At 40.8% G+C, this 24,275-nt stretch overlaps 2 protein-coding genes and 1 long non-coding RNA gene across 5 annotated transcripts in view; 1 reads left to right on the top strand and 2 right to left on the bottom strand.

The window, feature by feature from the left end:
• LOC146685066 (uncharacterized) overlaps positions 1-1,274 on the bottom strand; it is a 49,760-nt gene extending 48,486 nt beyond the window's left edge. For both annotated transcript variants that reach the window (XR_014917228.1, XR_014917227.1), the window contains exon 1: positions 1,172-1,274. This is a non-coding gene — a long non-coding RNA (uncharacterized LOC146685066). The remainder of the gene's footprint in view (positions 1-1,171) is intronic.
• On the top strand, positions 404-10,989 carry hipk1a (homeodomain interacting protein kinase 1a). 2 transcript variants are annotated; one of them, XM_085444475.1, is made up of 16 exons: positions 404-767; positions 1,905-2,641; positions 3,463-3,836; positions 3,922-4,045; positions 4,189-4,308; positions 4,390-4,476; positions 5,409-5,590; positions 5,700-5,850; positions 6,211-6,415; positions 6,512-6,630; positions 7,893-8,041; positions 8,143-8,295; positions 8,390-8,557; positions 8,679-8,872; positions 9,143-9,273; positions 9,388-10,989. In XM_085444475.1, the coding sequence occupies exons 2-16, from the start codon at positions 1,907-1,909 to the stop codon at positions 9,811-9,813; spliced, it is 3,318 nt and encodes a 1,105-aa protein (XP_085300601.1). In that variant the 5' UTR covers positions 404-767; positions 1,905-1,906; the 3' UTR covers positions 9,814-10,989. The 2 variants fall into 2 exon arrangements, with proteins under 2 accessions (XP_085300601.1, XP_085300599.1); XM_085444473.1 differs by having other exon boundaries at positions 405-767; positions 7,890-8,041.
• A 1,582-nt stretch (positions 10,990-12,571) lies between these two features.
• sdf4 (stromal cell derived factor 4) lies at positions 12,572-23,286 on the bottom strand. The gene is made up of 7 exons (XM_085443717.1): positions 23,023-23,286; positions 20,820-21,161; positions 18,776-18,912; positions 18,578-18,691; positions 18,323-18,481; positions 14,797-14,972; positions 12,572-13,916 (listed from the first exon to the last, which is right to left on the bottom strand). The coding sequence occupies exons 2-7, from the start codon at positions 21,128-21,130 to the stop codon at positions 13,740-13,742; spliced, it is 1,074 nt and encodes a 357-aa protein (XP_085299843.1). The 5' UTR covers positions 21,131-21,161; positions 23,023-23,286; the 3' UTR covers positions 12,572-13,739.
• Between the last annotated feature and the right edge of the window lie 989 nt (positions 23,287-24,275).

Genomic DNA, 24,275 nt, shown 5'->3' with positions numbered 1-24,275 from the left:
CTGCCAATCACAGAGCCAGACTAACTACAGAAAACTACACTCTGCTCCCCACAGCTGACTGATAGAAACTCTCAATCATTTTGCAGCACACATTAAGCATCTCGGCTTCCTTAGTAAACAGAGCCTGCTCATCCCCTTCTTGTATACAGACTCTGTACTAGTCTTCAGTCAAGTACTTGGACTCCTCCACCACATAGACATGTTGTCCCAGGACAGACAGTTCAACCAGTGCTACTCAGAGAGAAACTACAAGGAAAATGTCACGAATGTAGTTATACATATATAGTCACAGGGTTAATTAAAAGAGAACCAGATCAGTCTAATAAAGATAGGAAAATAAGGAAGAGAGATACACTTGAGAGATACACGATCTTTGACTGCAGGAGACGCACGTGGCCGTTGACGTCCGTCACATCTCGCCGCCGGTTACGTCGGCAGGACAGGAAGTGGAGCGAGCAGACTGTGATGATGGAGCTGTGTCCCGGAGACGGTGCTCATCGGGATGTTATCTGACATTTCGAGAGAAACGACAAGCGTAATGCGGGTTTGTCGCGCGATGTGAGACAGCGGATCGGAGTCAGGTATGACTCAGATATTCGTGAAAAAGCTAGCTGGCTGTTAGCTCGGTTAGCTCTCATCCTTCCAGCTCCGAGCAGGCAGCGAGCAGCTCCGCCGACCCGCTGCTGCACCACACGGAGCTGCTCGGTGAGAAGATGACGAGGCCTTAATATCACACAGGCAACGGTGTGCAGAGTCAGCAAATACAGGTACTGTCAGTCAGGTTTGGGAAAATGCTGCTGGGGTTAGTTACTGCCAGTTAGCGGAAACACATGTTAATGATGTCTAAGTCAAGTGGTTTTAGATGTAGCCCCAGCTTGATAGTTTCTATTGGGTCAAAACACTGGAATCACACTTTTCTGTGCTAATAAATGCAATATCACAAATCTGAATAATAAACAGTATATAGCTCAGTCCAGGTCTCTTGTGAAAATGTGATCATTTTTGTCCTTTTATTTCATTAAACCAATCAAATACGGGTTTCAGTTCTGGAGATTTAAATGTCCACCCCCAATATCTAACAGTTACCAACAACATGTCACTCACAATTAACTTTAACTGATGAAACTCATGCCTAATCGGCCTACAGATTATTTGAATTTCAAAAAAGTACCAGTAATTCCTGTGAGTCAAAATCTCCACTCTGCTGTAAACGCTCACCATGACAGTTTTTTTTCCTGCTCTTGGCTCTGTGTGACGTGTGCTCATCTGTAGAGTACAGTTCTAGTTGTGTGCCCGGAAGCTCCACCCACCTGCTTTTATGGGAGGGGTCACTAATCAGAAGAAATTTGCTTTACGGGAATCAAATCGGCTTGTTTCAGACTTAAGGAATTAGGGATAGCTACCCTGCTACAATCCAAGAATAAAAATACAGAGCCGGAAATTAGTTTAATACATCCACTTTAATCATAAATAACATCCCAATGACTTGTTGAAATTAATAGAAAACAAATTGGGGGGGAAAAAAAGAGTCACGGGGTTTAAAAGACCTGATTTTAGGTAGACTATATGAGAATCATTTTCCTGCTTAGGTGAAGTCTACTCCTGCAGGATGATTTTTGCTGCCAAGTACTCCAGAAGAGGAAAATATAAAGGAAATGGGATGTAAAGTAGGTCAAAAGTCAAGCGTAAATAGTACCACTGATCACCTTTGATGTTTGGCACTAATCAGATAATTCTTTAATTGATTGATTATTGCAGCTCCAAACTTGAGGATAAAACAGTTAACTGCTTCTGTCTGTTTACACATAATTAAACATAAATAAATGAGTAACATACAAGAACACACACACAAATATAAATAGAGGCTCTAAAACAAAACTAACCCACTTCCTGCTCCTCCACAGACATGGCGTCGCAGCTCCAGGTGTTCTCCTCCCCCTCTGTGTCCTCCAGTGCCTACTCTCGCTCAAAGAGACTTAAAGTGGAGAACCCCTCCTGGGATGCATCAAGCCAGCTGGGAGACAATGGTTACTACCAGCAGAGCCCTACCCAGGGAGCTGCACCCTCAACCTCTGGCTCCAACTTTAACCAAGTGTACACTTCCAACCAGGTCCACCCGCCAACGGCCGGCTCAAGGGAGCAGACGGTGGTGCGGGCGGCAGACAGCACGGGCAGCCTTTGCGGGCCTCCTTCATCCTCCTCTTCATCTTCCTCCTCCAGCCGGCGAATCAAGGATGCAGAGTCCTCCTCCCAGCCGTCCGACCTCTATCACAAGCAGTACAGCCTGAAGAGGAAGAGTGAGGAGGTGGACAGCAGCGACAGCGTGCAGATACTGGAGGAGCTCTCCGCCCCCGTGGTCTCAAACCGCAATGGTGGCGGTGGCGGGGGAACCACCACTGCTCAGTCCATAGCACACTCCACCTCCACCACCAAGAGCAGCAACTCCCACAGCGAGGGCGACTATCAGCTGGTGCAGCACGAGATCCTGTGCTCCATGTCCAACAGTTACGAGGTGCTCGAGTTTCTGGGACGCGGCACCTTCGGTCAGGTGGCTAAATGCTGGAAGCGGGGCACAAATGAGATAGTGGCCATTAAAATCTTGAAGAACCATCCCTCTTATGCTCGGCAAGGGCAAATTGAGGTGAGTACATATTGTTAAAATTGATGAAAGGAGCCTTTATTAGCATATAATTTCATATAATATGAAAATTGGGAATGGCGGTGCATGTATATGACATCATAAATGCAATCCTACTTGTGCTTTTGGCCTGTTTTCAGCTTGTTTGACCATGTCAGCCTCCACCTTGTTTTTAATAAGACATCAATAGTTACCTCAGGACTAGACTACAGCGAATTGAAGCACTGATACATGGCAGGGATTATACTAGATTGTAGACATGGACAGCTGTCATATTTCCTGTGCAGTTGTCAGGCACGTGGACCTCCATAGAGACGCTTGTGCTCACAATATAACACAATATGAAGAGCATCCGGCATGAAAATCTGCCAAATCAAATGAGCATGGCTACCTGCTGTGGTGATCCCTTGTGCAAATGGGAGCAGCCAAAAGCAGGTTTCTTTTATTTGCTTTATATTGTAAGCAGTGTTAGTGGTCTGGCTGCATGGTTGGCAGTTATGGTTGAGATCAGCCAACATCCAGCTACGGGAATACAGATACAATAACCTGAACTTTAGATATTTCAGTCAGTGGCCAATCTATTTGATTGCCGCAGAATTTTGTACAGGTTTTGTTTTATATGTTTTAATTGGAGGATGAATCCTACTGACTTCTCTGATCCTCTGTGTTGTTTCTGCCATAGGGCTGATATGTGATTTTGAGTACTGGTGGTACCGAAGATAAATTCTGTGAACCTTCATGTTTTGGCCTGTTAAGGAAGATGTTACTTTCGCATTCATTTTTCTGTTTATTACCACATAATATCATCTTCCTCCTACTTGCAGGTGAGTATCCTCAGCAGGCTGAGCACGGAAAATGCCGATGAGTTCAACTTTGTCCGCTCGTACGAGTGTTTCCAGCACAAGAATCACACGTGCCTTGTGTTTGAGATGCTGGAGCAGAACCTTTACGACTTTCTGAAGCACAGCAAGTTCAGCCCTCTGATGCTCAAGTGCATCCGGCCAATCCTGCAGCAGGTCGCCACCGCGCTAATGAAGCTGAAGAGCCTGGGGCTGATCCATGCTGACCTGAAGCCTGAAAACATCATGCTGGTAGACCCTCTGAGGCAGCCATACAGGGTGAAGGTCATTGATTTCGGCTCGGCGAGCCATGTTTCCAAAGCTGTATGCTCAACTTACCTGCAGTCTCGATATTACAGGTGAGCATTTTTGCCTAGAGCTATGAAATATCTTGTGAATTACTTGCTGTGATCTTCACATTTATTGGCTTTGATGGGCCTACAGAGCTCCAGAGATTATCCTGGGCCTTCCTTTCTGTGAAGCCATCGATATGTGGTCTTTGGGATGTGTCATTGCTGAGCTGTTCTTAGGATGGCCCCTTTATCCCGGTGCCTCAGAGTATGACCAGGTCATCTGCAGCACCCTTATACACACTGACATTTACATAAAAATCAGACACAGCTGCCTGTCTTGGGACAGCTGTCAACCAAAGAGGCAGTGCCTTTAATTTTAACCACTATTTTATACTTATTTTTCATTGTTTTCTCTCAGATTCGCTACATTTCTCAGACCCAGGGTCTTCCAGCAGAGTACCTCCTTAGTGCAGGAACCAAGACCAGCCGCTTTTTCAACCGAGGCCCTGACTCGAGCTACCCGCTGTGGAGGCTCAAAGTAGGTGACACAGATATGAGTCCCCAAACGAGAAAAAACACTTCATGTACTGAAGTGTTGCTGTGGTTCCTTTTTCTGCAGACACCTGCAGAGCACGAGGCAGAGATGGGCATCAAGTCGAAGGAGGCAAGAAAATACATCTTCAACTGTCTGGATGACATGATGCAGGTGAGGAGTTATCCTGTCTAAGAGACAGCTGCTGTAAGCAGATATTTTAAGTGTTGCTCCCTCTTTGGGGCAAAGTAGGACCCTCACAAACATGGCCCAAACAGCAGCCAAAATGGCATGATGGCAAAAACTATACCCTAGATTTTAGACAACAACAGTGTTTCCAGGTAAAGCCCCAGTCAGACCATATCAACAAAGCAAAAAACTGCAGCAACTGCATCATTGCAACAAAGAAATGAAATGCATATGTCTGTTTTTTGTTGTATTTTTGTTAAATAGACCGACATTTGACTTTAGCTAATTTGGTAACTGTGATCTAAGTGTGTTAATGTGTAATAGGATAAGAAATAGATCTCAGAGCGAGTGGTCAGGAGTTCAAGTTGCCCCTGTGACGTGTACTTTTTCTTCTCCTGATTGAGTTTTGCTTGCTTTAATGCTTCTTTGGATTACCTTGTTTAGCAGAGGATACACTGGACCTTTCTCTATGAATAAAGGAAACAGTGCTGTCACACAGTTCATAGCAGTACACAATCCAACAAACATTAACACCATTTCACGTCATAACCTGCTGTTATAGCTGTTGTTGTGTTGATACCTCTAATATGATCAATTAATTTGTCTTCGGTCATCAAAAAGCTTTGGAAAGGCAGGAGCTACACTGAATCATTTAATCAGGGAAACAAAATGATGCACAGGATGAGCAACAATGTGACAAGCATTATATTTTCCCCTTTTCCCTTTTACTTAAATAACAACCTTGGGAATAATCTGGTATTTCTTACTAGAGGTTCTGCTATGCATATTAAAGGAGCATGGTGTAAAGAACCAGGCTCATGTTTTCCATGTAGGCCAGGGAAAAGTAATTAGTAAAAGTTGAAAGGAGGTACTTTTTTGTGCTGTGAACATGTCACATGGGCCGTGACTTCCTGCAGGTGAACATGACAAACCTGGAGGGCACAGACATCCTGGCAGAGAAGGCTGACAGACGGGAGTTTATAGACCTGCTGAAGAAGATGCTGACACTCGACGCTGACAAAAGGATCACACCTATGAAGACGCTGAACCACCCATTTGTTACCATGACCCACCTGCTGCACTTCCCGCACAGCTCACAGTAAGACCTGCGTGGATAAAGAAATGAAGCTACAGATTGTGATGACTGTTGTTTAGCTTCTGTCTGATTTAAATGTATATATTTATATGTATTTGTTTTTATTCCACAGCGTGAAGTCCTGCTTCCAAAATATGGATATATGTAAACGCCGATGCAGCGCCTTTGAGAACGGAAAAAATATGTTTGCAAGCAACAACACCCCGAGTGCAGCAACAAACCTCACTGTCACATTCAGTAGCCAACTTAATCAGCACAATCAAGTGAGAAGATCCTCTCTAAACTGCCTCGGGAACAGTTTGATCTTAAGATTATATTCATAATTTCTGTTGAAGATGTAATTGGTTATTTTGTAGAACAATGCTAATTTATTAGCTTGTACACTTCTATGTACAGACGCTTTCATTTCAAACGGCGAGACATTTAAAAACAACTTATTTACAAGTACTAGATGTAGGAATGCACCAAAGAAACTTTTCCATTTCTGATTCATAGCCTGGCTTTAGGCACTTGAAGACTTTGACATTGTATGCTTGTAAATGCAACTCTCATACAAAAATGTAAAAATCTCAATTCATCTTTTTAGGCATTAATTTAAAAATTTCCTTTGTCGTGTCTTCCAGATGACCTCTACAGGAGGCCAGTCCCTGTCTCTCAGTAGTAATGTCCCACTGCTGAACTATCAGCCTGGCCTCTACCAGCAGGCCACCATCAACATCCCTGGTCTGACCCAGCAGGGAGTTCCTCTGCAAACCAGACCCACCCAGCTCTGCACCCAGACCGAGCCCTTCCAGCAGACACTTATTGTTTGCCCACCAACCATCCAGGGTAAAAATGATGGGACAGTTTAAACAAAAAGTTATGTTTTCTCTCTTTTTCCACCTATAATTTGTGACCAGTTCTTCATATCTGACATTCGTGCAGGTCTTCAAACCTCTAACAAGCCATCTGCTTACCCAGTGAGAATGGAAAACTCAGTACCCTTAGTCCCTCAGAACCAGTCCTCCCAGTCTCTTCACATCCAGCCCAGCATGCTGGCACAGGTAGGATCCTATAAATGCTTAAATTACTAGTATGTGTTACTCATGTTACATTTACATTTACAACTACTTTTTTATGATTTAAGAAGGAAATATTGCTAAATTTGACAGCTGTACTTAAAACGTTTAAATGAAATGCCTACAGTTTTCTTACAGAAAATGCTGCATTACAGATCATTTAATGTTATCAATCTTTAAAGCCCCTTTTCCATTACCCACTTGGATTGGCATGCCAAGACTCGACTCGGATCGACTGGTTTTCCATTACAATCAAGTACCAGCTAATGTGCGTGGTTGTTGTTATAGCAATGTATCCGAGCATCCTTGGCGTAATTAGTATGCAACACAAAACCCTACAACAAAGGTGGACTTTGAAGCAATGATATTCCAGCTGCTCGGTCTGTGGGACCACGGTGTTGTTTTTGTAGCATTGCCAGGTTTCAAAAATGGCAGTTTAGATTTTCGTAAATGAGATGCTCTCATGATTGAGTGACGTCACTGACCAACCAATTGGTGGCATGCAGTCTGACAACGTCACCTTTTAGTATATGCTCAGATTGCTTGGAACCGCGGCTGAACAGGTACTATTTTAGAACCTGGTACCAGGTACTATGACTAAATGGAAAACCCTGAAAAGCATGGTTCACCGTGGCAAGTCGATCCGAGGAGGTACTAATGGAAAAGGGGCTCAAGTGGTCCTTTGGCTTAAGCCTGTGTCCAGTCAGGTCCTCCTGTCTTGCTTAAGAAATCTTTGATGACATACATTTTCAGTCCAAGGGGACAAGTTCTTTTCCGTTTTTTCTTCTTTCCTACATAATTGTGGGAAACACAATTGTGACTCTTTATTACTAACCTATTAGCCTACTAGCATACTTATACAGCAAACCTTTGGTGCCACCTGGTGGAAGACAGCAGTGCACGTCTGTGTCTAAGCTTTGGTGATTATTGTTGTTACAAAGAAAGCGTTTGCTTGGCCCAGATTCATGTGGCATAAATGCTTGGCATCATAATCCATGTGAAATGTTTTCTTTTTAAGCTGTTAAATCACTTCTCTTTCCTTTTTAGCAGTTAAAAATACATCTCTCTCTACACACAGCAATAAATCTGAAAACAATATGTAAGCTGAACCCATGCTGCCTTTTATTCAGCTGGCATAGTGATAGAGGCATGTGCTCACTGAGTCTTCTCTCAGATTTCTGTTTTGCACTTAACACCTGTTTCTTACAGTTTTTCAGCATGCTTGTGTACATGTGCTCACACAGCAGGGCTGGCCAGCGGGAACACAGCAGATTCTAATCCCCTCCACATGGCAACAGATGCCTGGCATGTCCATTCACAACCCGGGGCAGGCTGTGGTGCCAGAGCCACCCATGGGAGCCCACATCTCCGACAGTCAGCAGACTTCAGGCTGGAGGTAGTTTATTCTGATGGTGCTCATTTTTGAGTTAAAATGGAACAGCATCTCTCACAAGTGTAACTGCTTACTTGTACTAAAGCGATATCTCTGCTTTGTAGGGGTCGCCATGGCAGCCAATACGATAGCGTTAACCAGCACGACTCTGGTGCTGGCCGTCATACTGGGACTCAAAACCACAGCTCAGGGGCCGCTCACTCGAGATCCCAACAGGGCAAGAGATCAAAGGCTCGACACGCTGAGAGCAGACCCAGGTATCCTGTCGATCTTTTCATTTCTCACCTTATTGTTCGCATATGTTTATATTTGATTTAAGACAGTCAGTGTGCTGCTTATTCTCTCCTCCAGGCCGGTGTCCTCAGTACAATCAGCCACCAATGTGGTCAACAGCACTTCCTTTGCCGGTGACCAGTCTCAGCCCATTGTTATCTCTGACACACCAAGCCCTGCCGTCAGCATCATCACCATTCACAGCGACTCTGAAGATGAGGATGATACAAAGTTTCCTGCTGCCTGGTGAGCCTCGTTTTCAATCTGGTCACCTTATGTTGCACTGCTTTCTTTTCCCCAACTTTTAGTAGTGTCTAATAAAAATGTTATTTTTAAAACCTTTTACTCTTCTTCTTTTCTCCCGCAGCTCTGGAACAAGTCAGAGAACCAATGTGATCAGCTGTGTGACTGTGCACGACTCCCATGACTCAGACTCCTCTACCAGCAGCCCCCTGAGCCCCAAAACCTCCTCTCAGCCTACAAAGTCTCTAGCAGTCATCATGCCCTCAGTTAAAAGCCAGCCTGGAGAAAGCACAACCCACAAGGCTCCAGCAGCTTCAGGTCCAAAACCGGTTCAAACAGAGGGGCTCATTTAATTTGAAAACTGTGTGCAACATTCTTCTTTGGTTTTGGGATTGAAAAACATTTAGAGTTGACATGCCTATGTGTACATGAACCATCCTATTAAAAGGCAGCACATAAATGATTGAGCTACTGCAGATGCAAAACTGGATTATTCAACAGCAGTTTAATAAGAAAAAAATTATGTTTTATTGATTTTTCTGATCTTCTGAGTGCTAACACTTGGCTGTATTTTTTTTTTTTTTTTAGATCAAGCTACAAGCGGCTCAGTAAAGTCCAAAAAGGCATCCACACAAGCGTCTGGTCGGTCAGGAGATTCCACAACCGAGCGCAATCAGCGGGCTGCGTCCAGCAGATCTCAGCCTCTGAATCTGAGTCAGGTAACGGCTTTCAACAGCATGATGTTCTGTGCACGGCGTTACTTAGCATTCCCTGGCCAAAGGTATTGTAGACTGACTCTGCACTTCACAAGCCATTCTTGTCTTTCATTTCAGCTGCAGCAGTCTGTGATGCCATCTTCTCACGAGCAAACAGCAAGCAGTAGCTCCCTGAGGAGGCAGCCCACATATCCCCCTCCCGTCTCCTCCCACTCGTCCTACCGGCTCCACGAAAGCACCCTCTTTGGCTCGACGCCAAATCTGTATGCCTACCCGGCGTCTGCCGCCTTGGCCTCAGTGTCTCAGGCTGTAGACCAGATGCAGGGCGGTACATCCCGCCATGGCAGGGCAAGCGGGGCTTACTCCTCTTTGGCTCTGCTTCAGAAGAACAGCAGCTTAGCCCTCGGGGGGTCTGCTCCAGGACAGTACGGCAACAACCATCAACAACAGCAGCAGCAGCAGCAGCAACAGCTGGCAGCACAGCCTTTCCAACGCTCCGGTGCCGCTTACCAGCGAAAACTCAACCAATATCCCTACCTGTGAACACTGATGAAGACCAAACTTAGACCGCGACTAGAGACGAGCACAAGCTCATCACAGGCGACTGTGATCGGACTCTTTTTATTACTTTTCTTCTTCTTCAACTCAACTGTTTTTTGCCGCCCAGAGTGTGTTACTATTTTAATCGTCGTCAAGTTTTACTTTAATATTCTCTACCTTTGAGGTTTCTTTGCGTCATATGTCACAGGTTAGCGTGCTGTGAGCACACAAGCAGAAGATAAAGCTAAATTTACTTACAGACTGTAATTTATTTGTCACATATCAACCTAATACTTTGATTTTACGAAAGCTGTGTGGAACTCTACTGTTATGCTGCTATATTAATAATCATCACATTCATCAAATAATGGGTTAAATGACACATTTACATATAAACAAATGCCTCACTTAATTATACCATTTTCTTTTAATTTAAAAGTCTGCGCATTGTGATAAGTTACCTTGCTGTGTTTTATGTTTTATTTATGAATGTACTGTATGTATGTGTGTGTTTTATCTGTACTATATTACAAAAGCTAATGGAGACTAAGCAGCGTACTGTACTGTATAATGATGTGTCTGTGTGTTTTTATTGTTTGAGTACTGGCCATTAACTTGACTATATTTGTATGTTTGGTATACTGAATGATGCATTTCTGCATAGAGTAGGTGTATCAGAGGAGACTTTCTTTTCGTCTGTTTTTTAGTTTAATGTTAAGGTTGCATGTGTCTGACATGGAGTAGCATTCAGGGGAGGTTTGTAATCTGCAGCCGTGCTGGTTTGTAGACAGATTAGTAATGTTTAATTTGTACGGCAAACACATTAATAATACTGGGAAAATGTACAAGTTCTTGTCTTGTGAAGTGATGTCTGTGGAGTAAAGCGTGCACATAAAATGAAATTGGGTATGGCATACGTAGAAGCTGAAGCCATTTAGATTAAAAAATTCACAGTGCTGCATTTTTAATAGTGAATAATCAAATCTGACAAGGACAATTTATATTAAAAAAATAAGAATTAATTGATGTTCAGTATGTCACTGCTTCTAAGCAAATCATTGGTTTGGTGAAATGATGGTTGTTCTTCCAATCCTGCTGTGTTGTGAAGTGCTACATTACATAGAACACACAATGAACCTTAACCCGTATATACGCAATAAAAACCTTATTAAAACAGGATACGAGCCTCAGGTGTGCTTTAAAAACACGATACTTTCACACATTACATACAACAGTGCACAGAAGGCGGCCACTTTGTTAGAAACAACTTTTCAACTGCGATCGTGGCTCAAGAGTTGGGAGTTCGCCTTGTAATCGGAAGGTTGCCGGTTCGAGCCCCGGCTTGGACAGTCTCGGTCGTTGTGTCCTTGGGCAAGACACTTCACCCGTTGCCTACTGGTGGTGGTCAGAGGGCCCGGTGGCGCCAGTGTCCGACTCGCCTCTGTCAGTGCGCCCCAGGGTGGCTGTGGCTACAATGTAGCTGCCATCACCAGTGTGTGAATGGATATGTAAAGCGCTTTGGGGTCCTTAGGGACTAGTAAAGCGCTATATAAATACAGGCCATTTACCATTTATTATATTTTATCAACCAATCACATGGCTACAACTCGGTGCATGTCGGTATGGTCAAGACAACCTGCTGAATGTCAAACTAAGCATTAGAATGAAGAAGAAAGGTGATTTAAACGAGTTTGAACCTTAAAAAAAAAAAAGAAAACACTAAAACTTTAAAAAGGTCCAGGTCAGTTAAAATCAACTGAAAGGCATTTAGTAAAACCAGGTGAAGATTTAGTTAAACAGGAGCAGCTTAAACATGAGCCCTTTTCCTGAATTCCATCAAGCTTTTTGGGGCAGAGCATAAATGAAGCCTTCAGACTGAAGACGATAAGTTCCCACATGGTTTTGAACATGATAATTACTGAATCGGTCATTTCTGATACAGGCAGTTGGCCAGGGCAAGAAAAAAAAGTGAAGGAGAGGAAGGGAATGATGACAAGAGGAAAGTATTGAAAAACCAGCGGCAGTCAAGGACCTAGGTCCAGGAAGCAGGCTTAGTGAAAACTGAGTTTGTTAACTCAAAAACGAGGGAAACTCTGGGTTTTCTGTTTTACAAAAGAGGGTTTACTTAAACTCAGAGTTAGCCTGTGAACTTAACCTGCTCACTGGCAGATTTTCTTCAACACATTTCTCTCTGATTCTTCTTCTCAAAAGCTCAGAACAGAGATATTAATTTACAGAAGTTGATCTTTTTACAAATACTGAAATCCCAGTCAGATGTTACTTTGTAACACATCAACATAAACACTAGGAGTTCCCCTATATGTTACTGTTGCAAATACGGTTTCAATAAAATAATCTTTAAGAAGCTTTAGATACATAACACACAATGAGGCATCATTGTGTTAGAATTTGTCACACTGGTGGAAAAATCTGACAGATTTGGGTCTTGGAGATTAGCGAAGGGTTCGAATGACTTTAAGATACTAAATGGGACTAAATTTAACTTAAAGTTACTTTTTAAATGCAGGTTTCAGACTGATACATTGAAATGCAGTAATTAAATGCAACATCTGCCTAAGGTACCATGTCTAAAAAAGGTCATGTTTGAACTTTGTTCCACTGAACAAAGTTCAAAATTGACAAACACTCAGTGCTTTAGTTTGGCTTTCCTCTTCTGTTCTTGAAGTACATTTTCAAAGCCAGGACCAAAGGGCTCTAGCCTCCTGCCTGGGGATAAACATAACTCAAATGCAAACAGTCATCAGTTGATAAGAAATATTTATTGTTTATGGCATATTTGCAGTACATTTTGTAAAGCTGTGTCACATTCTCTTATCATAAATCTTATTTTACAATCGCACAGAGGACAGAAAAGACTGCAGCGGGATGCCAACACTCCACAGGTTACTGGAAACAGAAATGCAGCGAAAATTGTTAAATCCGATAATTGTCCATGCAGCTGAAAATCAATTATATGGATCGACTGTGAGCATTTAAAGATTCAAGAGGTAAATAAGACCCAAGACACCAGGACTAAATGAGTACACGTCTGCATGACGTTCAAAGATGCAAAAAAAAAAATAAATTAAAATAATAATATATATTTATATATAAGGTATTCTTCTTCCACATCTAAACATTAAGTCTGAATTAGAGTGGTTGTAGTAAAGATTTAGAAACGGACACAGGTGAAATGACATGATTAGATGCTGCTTTTGAGTTTCCTTCAAAATATACTCATATATTAATCTTTTTCAACAAACAGATTTTTTAGTTTAAGTTCTTCTTATATTTCTATTCTAATCTTATTTACTTTTTCTGTTTAAATACATAAACACCCTGTTTTTAAGTACAGTGGAAGGACGGACTCGACCTATTGTGGAAAGCGGTGGAACTATACTACACTAAAAATGAAATTCTTAAGTTTGGGCAATTATGTGATATATCTTGTCGCACAAATATACGCTTTTACTCCATTAGTGTCTCTCTAAGCGTCACACCCTTCAGCACCATTATCTTTCCCACGGACAGACGCATTGTGTGTGATAAATGTGAATATTTACACTGTATACAGACAACAGATCCTGCAGAAAAACAGCTCGCCTAGCTGCTCAGTCTCTCTCACCACTGCACCAGCAATGAAAATTCCTCATATACACACATTTCACGGTTTAAAAAAAAATACATTTTGGAATCGGTGCAGCGCTTTTAAATTTAAAATGAAGAACGCTTCAAACAGTCCAATGGCACGCAAAAGGCAGACTGTGTTAGCTTCACTGGTCCAGGGTTGAAGGAGGAGTGTGTTAACTGGACTCAGCAGTGACAGAGGCTGCTGATGCTAGGGTTTTTAAATACAGAATTGCACACTAGAACATCTTGATCATCTCGTCGCCAATCTTCCAGGTTTGTCCCTCACGCCGGATCTGTTTTCAGAACTCCTCGTGTACGTTTCTGGCATAATCCATGAGCTTGCTCCCTGTGAAGTACTCGCTGTACTTGAGAATCTCGTCCAGCTCCAAGTTATGGTTCTGGTTCTCGTCTGCAACAGCGATCATCTGCTTGGCCTCGTTCAAAGCGTTGTGCTCATTCATCGGGTCCATGTACTCCTGAAAGATGAAACACGGAGAAACAGGAAAATATATCAGCTATACCTGCTGTAGCTATTTTGTTGGACATATGTAAGAATGTTTTTATTCTGTCTCTACTAGTTTTTAAATCCTTCACGTTGTAAAGAACCAGCTGAGGGAGCTGGTACATCTGACCATGACGCCTACCTGGATACCTCCTGTTGGAGGTTTTCCAGCCACTCACAACGCAGATAATCATCATGAGGTCAAGAAAAGTTTATATACTTCTCAATTACCATATCTAGTATTTATGTTATGGCCTGGTTACGCTCGCTGTTGTGACTGCAGTTTGGTGTCGTTCTGGCTCGGCATCCACGTCTGAAGTTTTATCATCTTGCGTTGGTTGAAGACATGGGTGCATGACCAAGTCACCTTTTACTACCATATATAACATAAATAATATATAATACGTACAGGAGTTCAGAGACAGAGGCAGATGCTGTAAGAGTTTGAAAAATTTAGGCATTCTAAACAAAAAAAAACAAGAAAAAAGAAACAAAATCTTTGCTCCTCTTATACCATCACTAACATGGGCATTTTGTCTGAGTGGTGATTGTGGTGGTAGTGGAGAGTACTGCCATAAGTACTCATGCCTTCATCACTAGTATGTAATGGTACGGATCTGTGGCGACTGTTTGTGTGCAACGTGATCAATCCGGTGAGCATTATTGGACCCTTACTGATCAATTTGTTCTTTTCTGTGCTTTGATTTATGTAGAGATGTTGAGATCTGTTGTTTCTGTTAATCAGCTCAATCATTGTGTTTCTATTTGAAACAAATAAACAAAACCAATCAAATAATTATGTTGCATATCATTTCTGTATCTATCATGGTTATAGTTGCTTTTTCATCGCTCACCTCCAGCTCATCCATGGTTACGATGCCGTCGCGGTTTGAATCAATGACTTCCTCAAACTCCTTCTTCCTCTCTCTGACCCACTCATCTTCGATCTCTGCAGCCTGCTGGTTCTCCACAGTGCCCACGGGCAAAGAAATGAACTCCGACAGTGTCAGCCTCTTATCGCTGTCCTGGTCTGAAAGAAAAACCCCAGAATTATACGGCGCACTGTTTAGATCAGCTGTCACAATCACCACAGTGAGCCAGCACAAAAACCTAACCTAACACCAGTTTAACAGCTACAGTGATCATAAAAGTATTTTGTTGTAGTACTGGTTGAGAAAGCTGCAGCCATTCAGTCCTTCACATGTTAAACTTCTAACCTGCATAGTGTGTTTATCTTTATGTTAATAACTTCCTAGCATTAATCCCACACCTGCACATTTAGTTTTCTGGGATCTGGTGACACTATTATTATGACATAAATAAAGGAAAATATTACATTAGCTGATGCCTTCCTCTGGTTTTTAACTGCGTTTTCTTTTTTTTTAGTTCCATACGGAAAAGAAAGAACATACAAAAAAATTGCCTGAAATGTTTACATTGTATAAGATTTCCTAATGACAGCAGCCCTGTTTGTTCATAAAATTATGTTTCATGAGAAAAATGAAAAGTAAACATTACGCTGCATGAGAAAATTGCAAGTGGGGCCACTTTCAACTGCCAATCCTAGTATGAGAACGTTAAACATTTACTATAGGAGAAGATGGAAAATTAGGGAACGGGACATTTTACTCTTTTCCCATATGGGATGTAAATGAAAACCTGTTATATTTGGGCTTGAAATATCACTTAGATAAAACTAAGTTAATGCTTACTTCCGTGTGACAAAATGCCAACAGGTACAAACAGTGCTTGTCTGTGCCAACAGAGAGACCAAACCAGTTCTGTCAAATAAATATCTCAGTAATGCTTTTCATGCAAGAGCTTTAGTCCCTCTGTGAAAGAAAAACCACCAGGACTGAGATGAAAGGATTGTAAACCAGTATTTAATGAAGTGGGGTTAAATTTTCTCACGAATAAAATACATTTCTGTTTATTAAATGGACAGGCTTATATCTAATAATGTAAAATAAGCTAATTTTAATTACATGTGGCTCAACTATGGTTAAGTTTGAGGTAACCTGTTATTTTTAAGCAGGAAAAACCATGTACGTCTCTTGTATACATTTATTTTTTATTTTCTTTCTAAATAAAATTACTATCCAGTTCTTCTCCACTATATGAGGTGTCTGAATGTTATTTAGTGTTTTTACCATAATTTCCTTGTTATAATTAATAATAATAATAATAATAATAATAATAATGGATTGGATTTATATAGCGCTTTTCAAGGCACCCAAAGCGCTTTACAATACCACTATTCATTCACTCTCACATTCACACACTGGTGGAGGCAGCTACAGTTGTAGCCACAGCTGCCCTGGGGCAGACTGACAGAAGCGAGGCTGCCATATCGCGCCATCGGCCCCTCTGGCCAACACCAGTAGGCAAGTAGGGTAAAGTGTCTTGCCCAGGGACACAACGACCAGGACAGAGAGCCCAGGGATCGAACCGGCGACCTTCCGGTTACAGATGCGATTCCCAACCCCCTGAGCCACGGTCGCCCACGTTCCTTCTCATCTCATCATCAGGTTTCTTTAAAAGCTATTCCAGCTCCACAACACACAGCTTCTTGATAAAAAACAAACAAACACTGGGACCTTTAGTGAATAAGGAGTGTTTGCCTCGGGAACAATAACTTCACCTCCGATTCTGAACTAAAAGGGAAGTGTAGGGAGGGACTGACTCTCAGTACATGAGTGTGCACTGTTGCCGCCCTTATGAATGCCATGGAGCAAAGGTTAGGTCACAACAGCAGATAAGCACAGTTTGTGCATGTGTGGCCGAGTTGGAGACACAAGTGCATTGAAAGGTTGGTCTTTACCAGCATTTCAGTGATGCAGGTTCTCACACTGTAGATTCCCAAATGACAGGAAGAGAAAGAGATGCTGCAACGACTGTAAAAACTCAGGAAACTATTATCCTGTTTTGACTTCTTTTGTTCCTCTACCAGGAAAGCTGATGCTGTAGGTTTTCTGTCAGGAGAAGACTGCAGCGAGACTGACACACCTCAAGCATCAGTATAAATGTTTACAGGGCTTTGAACATCTCACGGTTTCTGTGTCAAACAACCATTAAACGAGGCTTCGGGAGACCATGTTGATGTGCGGCATTCTCAAGCTCTCTTTTAACATGGAGCAATTTTACCCTCAAGAAACTCTTATTAAACTTAGGCGTGGTAGCTAGAGGACCACAATAATAATGAGCTGTATCAGTTCAAGTTGTTAACTCATGTCTCGTGATTGCCTAAAGCTAAGGCTTGCTCTATTTTTTCTCTGTCCCTCTCTCTATCAAATGAACTGTCCTGCTATCTAAGAAACTGTGAAGCGAAACATTTTAGCACAATGGTGCTGTTAATGCCTTAAAAAGAGAAGAAAAAAAAAAAATCACCAAATCAGCCCTCCAAATACTAAAGAGAAGGTTACAAGCTGAAGGGTGGTGTGCGACTCTCTGATTGGATACATTAATTTCATAATGTAAAGCAATTCCAAACTCACTGCTGGAGTTGCATGGTTGAGGATGTTTTAAAACAGCCGTGTGTGTGCAGCACATCTTTACACTATAATTCATTACATTGCCTTCTAATTTACTTTAGCTGATCTCAGATAAAACTCTTTTGTACTGGTCTTTATCACTATATTAGTGTCACTCCACACTTCGGACAACTAATAACCAACATAAAGCAATCTGAAATCCAACCAGCATGTCAAACATCTGTACCACTCTACAGCTCACACTTACAAATAATTTAATAATCTTCAATACCCTTGTTTCCTCACGATTATATTACTACAACTCGTTGCATACATGTCGGCATGATGCTGCGGTTTCTGCAGTCAGTACAAAGCAGTGAGATGCCTCACAAAACACTTGAGTCCAGACCTCGCAGAAATCACCCAGGTTAAGATTTACTTCAAAAATCACTCCCTGGTCCAGCTATACTTTACATCTCAGTACTCCTAACACTTCATGCTACCTCCCGACCTCAGATCAGAGAATCAACTACAGTTTCAAATGCAAGTTTAAAGTAAACTTTACTGTAACGTTTTACTGTTTTAGTCCCAGTGCTGTAGAAAAAAAAACTTCCTCTTACTGAGAGATCAGTTCCTCATTTTTAAAAAAATTAGCAAAACTCACCATTTTAGGTTGATTTTGTAAGATGTTTAATAACGTTGTCCTGAATTTTTACTCTTTTTATTTGTCTTCTGTTGCATTTTCTTCTCTTTGACTTATTTTTTTAATGCAATGGCAATAAATGTTTATTGCCATTAAAAGGTTGACTGTCTGTTAATCCTTAGGTTGCTCCACATCTGCTCAGTGTGTAAATACACCATTATCTTGTGACAGTACAACTATAAAGTAATATTTATAAGTAAAACATACCTAAGTCACGCACAATCTCCTTGACCATGTACTTGAGCATGCCTCTGCTGTGCTCAGGGTGAAGGAAAGACAAGAACTCCTCCTCATTCAGCAGCTGGTCAGCTGGAAGGTTGTCAGCCTGAAACCAGCGGTCCTTCAGGCTTTCCAGGACCTCCTGAGCTGTAGAGATGAAGATCGGATAAATATTAACACCACAGTCAGATTTACAGCAGAGCTTTGCAGATTTTACTTGCGACGGGAAAAAACTCAACTTACTTTCCTCATCCAGTTTCAGATCTTCGTTATTCTTTATTTTCTCTGCAATCTCTTTCTCATTGAAACCTTTGCTGGCCAGAAACTTCACTCTGTATTCATCCCATGTCACGTGACCTACACACAACCCATGAAATCAGAATTTAGATTTGACCTGACAGGAAGTATTTTTAAGTCTGGGACATGGTCTGTGACTCTCACCATCGCCGTCTGGATCGACAGCACGGAAACTGTTCTTGTTCTCCTTCTTGGCTTCCTGAAAGTGCTCCTCCGTCTTCTCCATAATCCAGCGCTGCATCTCCTTGGCACTTATGCTCCTGTCCCTGTTGAAGTCGACCCTGTGAGGAAATCATTAAAATAATAAATTAGTTCCCAATTTAGCTCCAGTTCCTGAACATTAGCAGCGTCTCTACTCCATTAGGCGTCTAATTAAACGATGATAATGACCCACCTAAGGCTTTGTCTGTCTGGCTCACACATGTAAAGCACTTTAGCCCTGAAGTGACCGAGTGATTTATGACCCTGGCTGTATATTTACAGTATATCTGCTTGTTTTTTATATTATTATCATGAATTTGCTTCTCCGGCGTGAACAGGAATCTTTCCTCTTGCCATTTAAGCTGATAGATTAAAAACATCCAGGACAATGATAAGCTGCATGAATCATGTGACTCAGAAGAACCAGAGAATAAATTAGTTTCTTCCATTTAATAAATTCAGCCTTTAAGTTGTCTGCCTTTGGATGGATGAACGAATAAAAACATTTACTGACGCTTGGACTGGACCAAGCCAAGAGACTAAATCTCCTGGGTCTTCCTTGGGTCCTCCTTCAAATAGGACATGCTGAAAGATCCGTGCTTAGGGGGCGTCCTGGTCAGATGCCTGAACCACCTCACCTAGCTCTTTTCTTTTAGAAGAGGGGTAACTTTACTTTGATTCCCTTCTGAATGAACAAGCTCTTCACTCTCTCTAAAGAGTCCATTCGTCCTTTGGAGGAAGCCACTTTACACCACTTGTATCCATGATCTAATTCTGGGTGGCAGTCACGGTTTGACCCCTGGCTGTCCAATACCCAATGACCAAAATTTGCTGGTTTGGAAAGCTTGGAAAAGACATCAGGTTGAAGCTTTGTATGTAATCTTCCTACAATATGATGTTCCTTTTAGTGAGAACAATTAAAAATTTAAACCCTCATCCTACAGCTTCCTGCCATTCAGGACATTTATCTTCAGCGATGCCTCCGTAAAGCACACAGCATCATCAAGGACCACAGCCACCCAGCACATCAGCTGTTCTCCTTGTTACCATCTGGCAGACGTTACAGGAGTCTGTCTGCTCGGACTACAAGACTTAAAAACAGTTTTTACCACCAAGCCATACGACACCTCAAACACAACACTTAAACACACACAACACAGTCCACAGGACGCACTCAGAAGCTACCTTGCAGCTTCACAAGTACTCTGTTTAATCTGCACTGGTTACTCCACTTTATTGTTATTGATATTTATATTTAAAAAGTGCAATACTGTAATTTTCTGCTGCTCATTCCTGTGCAATATCCCATCTGCCCCCCCTTTCATATTTCTTTTCAAGATTTTCTTATTTAATCACTAGTGTACATATATTTATAGATACATATATATTTAGTCATCTTTTCTCTTTTACCACGTCTCTCTAATATTTTGCTCTTTACTATTTTTCTATTTATTTATTTATTTTTTATTATATTTTCTTCTACTGTACCATGCTGCTGAGTGACTGCTCCTCGTCAAACACATTTCATTGCAATGTTGACCCTGTGCTAACTTGCATATGACAAATAAAACTGAAAAATGAAACTAAAGTGTTTATATTAGCATATAAAACTGGGTCCAAGTTAGTAGTCTTTAGCTTTCTGTCTATGTTTACTTCCAAAGTTATAGCAGTGCTGCATTTTTTTTAAGAAATACTTCACCCAGAACCAAGCTTATCCTCTTATATCAGCTCTGCTAAATCTCCTAAATCATTTTTTTTCTTTTAATGGATGTGCGGACATTACACTTTATTGTAACACCTGTGAGAACAGCCACACTGGTCACTAGTCAATATTTCTTTGCTTTTTTGAGCTGAAGGATGACGTTGACTTAACAACACTTGAATGCTTGGTTTATTGCGTCAAACTTGATCTGCAGCTATGCTTGAGCATCTTGCTCAGGAATGCTGTGACTCAAGTGCTATTCAGTGAATTAAAACCACGTCTTACTTGGTAAATATTTCAATAAGCTTCTTTCTGTTCCTCCTCGGCTCTGAATCCTCATCAAACTCCTCAATCTCCTTCCCCAGAAAAACCTCCTGATGGAAGTCCTTATTGAGGTGGCCGTCCAGCTCCATCTTCAACCCGTTCAGGTGATCTGGGGGAAGAATCTCGTTCTCGTCTTTGCTGGATGGAGACTTATCTTTAGAGGCCGACATGTTGGCTGGCCGTGCGTGCACATCGATGATGTGGAGGAGCATGTAGAAAAGCAGAGAGACAGCCAGGAGGTTTCTGCACCACAGTTTCCTCCAAACAGCCATGTTTACCTCTGGATGAAAGGTCAAAGCAGGGCTATAAAAATAATCAAGACATAACAATTATTGTCCTGCTTTTTTTATGCACCAATTTTGCCTTTCTTTTATATAAATGTGCATTTCCCCTTCTCTAAAATCCCAAACCCATTCCTCGAAAGGTGGCAGCAGATTTAGTTCAGCTTAAATTCTAGAACTATTTTCTTAAACGTTCAACAAATACAGGTTGTTGAGTTATTGTCATAGGTGTCATACTGCCAGAAAACACTAGAAAACGGCCCCACTACTCCCTACCCCTAAAACTGAGGAAATAAAATATTTACTTATATCATAATCTGGCTGAAAAGAAATCATAAGTTAAGACAATTATATGCAAGAAATCCAATAAATATAAACTAAAGGACAAAGGTGTTTTTATATGTGTTTAAAGTGTGTTGATAGATTCAAGAAATCATTTGATAAACAATACTGAGGCAGAGTCTCTATTCCTCAGACCCTATCCTATCACCCTGTTTTGTTTTTACCAGTGTTTTATTCTTTTTAAATGGTACCACAGCCATATCCATTTGCGTAGGCATTTGCCTATGGAAAGCTCTTTTCACCCTACAACAAACAGACCAGTAATACCACATTCTTTTTTTAATCTCCATGGCGGTCTGTAGCTCCCTACGTGTGCTCTGCCAATCAAAAACCATGTTCAGCCCATTAATCTACAATATAGAGTCTACATTGTTGTCATCCAGATCCTTGATGAGATCTTTTCTGTCTCTATTTAAACATCTACATGTAAATTATAGCCTCCACCATTGTCTGTTGTACCCTTCCATCCTCTTGAGCATCAGTATGAATGCTGTGCTTTTTCAGCGATTCAGTTTACATTTCTGTGTTGGTAAGGCCTTCATATATATGTTGCCATTTTCTCCTTTGCTCGTTTCAGTGCTGAAGACAACAACCCATTTCCTATTCTGTTTGACGAGTATAATCACTCAGATTTTAGTTTTTTTTTGTTTGTTTTTTTAAAATTCTCTCCTACTCTGGTAAACTTACTGCATTAGTGTATTTAGGTTAATTCAATATTCCATGTGCTCATTTTAAATTAAATACCATTCAGGGTTTCAAAAAAAATTAAAAATACAAAAATGGGAAACGAACAAACAAAAATCGACTTCAGTGTCACAACGACACAAATCGATACTTTCGCAACTCAAACACGCCCACTTCTAAACCCAGTAAATATTGTCAGAAATATGCATAAAGCCATTTTTCTGTACATTATTCTGCTGAAATATTGACCACGGGGACACAACAGAGGAAAACTGCACCAGATATGCACATAGTAATAAAAAACATGCAAAAATACGCAAAAGTTAAACAAACAAGCGCCATCATAAATTAACACTGGTCAGCAAACTCACCAAAGCAAAATAAATTTAACGAATTTATTAGATCACTTAACAAAAAAACCCTCCAGACTTATTAGCAATTCATCATTTATAAAACTAATAATAGACTTAATTATATAGTAAGTAAGGACATGTCTCCCCCCCCTCCGAGCTACAAACGAACAGGAACGTTACTTATTTATTTATTTATTTATTTATTTTAACTCTGCCTAAACTCACGTTCCTGCCTAATGTCCGCCTTAATATTCATTTGGGAGCTGAAAAGTTACACGAACACTAGCATTTTAGTAAAGCAAACAACAGCTAGCATGCTAATTTAGCTTCGTCATGTCTTTTTAAACACTGACGATTAGCACGGGCAGGCTAACACGTTAGCCCTCGTTGCTAAGGAACTAAAATAACTGTTGTTACGGCAGTAAAGGAAGACAGTGATCGCAGAGATTAACAATACCTTAAAACATGACCAGAAAATGATTTGTAGATAAGTTCTGGACTTACCAGTTAGCTGTTAATACCAGTAGTAACTTTCTAGTCAAACAGACCTTCGCTGGTTCCTCTAGATCCAGTTCCTGTACACGTGGCTCACCACACAACACTCTCTTTCCAAAGTGTGGGATGGTTCAGTCTGAAAACAAGCCCAGACAGACCCAGGTCAGTCGCCAAGTCCAAGCTGAGGTTCCAGTTAGTGTCAAAATTAAGAGAGGCTGTCTCTAACCGGACACCGCTGGATGACTGGGAATACAGGATAATTTCCGGTCAGCCCTTTCAAAGTAAAAGGATGGATGTGGGGGTATGAGGAGTGTGGTATAAAAACTTAAGTAGCGGTCCCGTGTGAAAAGGTGTTTGCTCCCTAAACCTTATAACTGTTTCTGCCACTCCTAACAGCAAGAATTGGGTTTGTTTTTCGTATTATTATTCTGCTGTAAGCCAAGTGTGCTTGAGGTTTAGCGTATAAACTGATGAACATTCGGAATTCATGGTTTCAACTATTACAGCAAGTTGTCCAGACCATCAAATTACCACCACCATATTTGTCTGCTTGACTTTATATGAAAGGCCATGTTGGTTTTACACTAGATGTAACGGAAAGCTTGAATGTAACAGAATATTTCCCCAGAAGGATCATTAATTACTTTTTCACATAGAAATTACGTAGGTTTCAGGTGTGGAGAGTTTTTTAAAATCATCATTTAAAAACTGCATTGTGGATTTACTTAGGTTATCTTTGTCTAGAATTTGACTGATGATATTAAAAAAAACAAAAACAAATAAAATATATCATTAAAAAAACATTTAATTGTTTATACAATGTACGTTTTCACAGCACTGTACATTGATAGCTCACAGATTCAGAAAAAAATGGAAAATAAGTTTAAAAAAAAGCAAAATATTAAAAAAAAATCTTTAAACACTTAAAATTAATCAATAAATTAAAAGTTAGCTTATAGACAAAACTTTAAAAAACTAAAAGAAACTGATACATAGCCCATGCAATAGATACAATTTTAAAAACAACTAAACACATACTAAAATGTAACATTTTTAGCTTTTGAGTATAATTAAATGACTAGAACAACAACAGATAAACAGTTGTACAAAAAAAATTACAAAATAACTGACAGTAATGCTAAAAGTAACATTAAAATACTAATAAAGGTTTATCTTAAAAGTGGAAATAGTGCTAGATATAAGTAATCAGTGGTCTATTTTAGTGGTCTAAAACAGAAAATATTAAAATTTAATAGATATTT

The sequence above is a fragment of the Copadichromis virginalis genome, linkage group LG20 (assembly GCF_057382275.1).
Source record: "Copadichromis virginalis isolate Kocher_CV1m ecotype Utaka linkage group LG20, C_Virginalis_male_GT1.1, whole genome shotgun sequence".
Lineage (NCBI taxonomy): Eukaryota > Metazoa > Chordata > Actinopteri > Cichliformes > Cichlidae > Copadichromis > Copadichromis virginalis.
The sequence above is the reverse complement of the archived record's forward strand: the minus strand, read 5'-3'. Positions and strand labels throughout refer to the sequence as shown.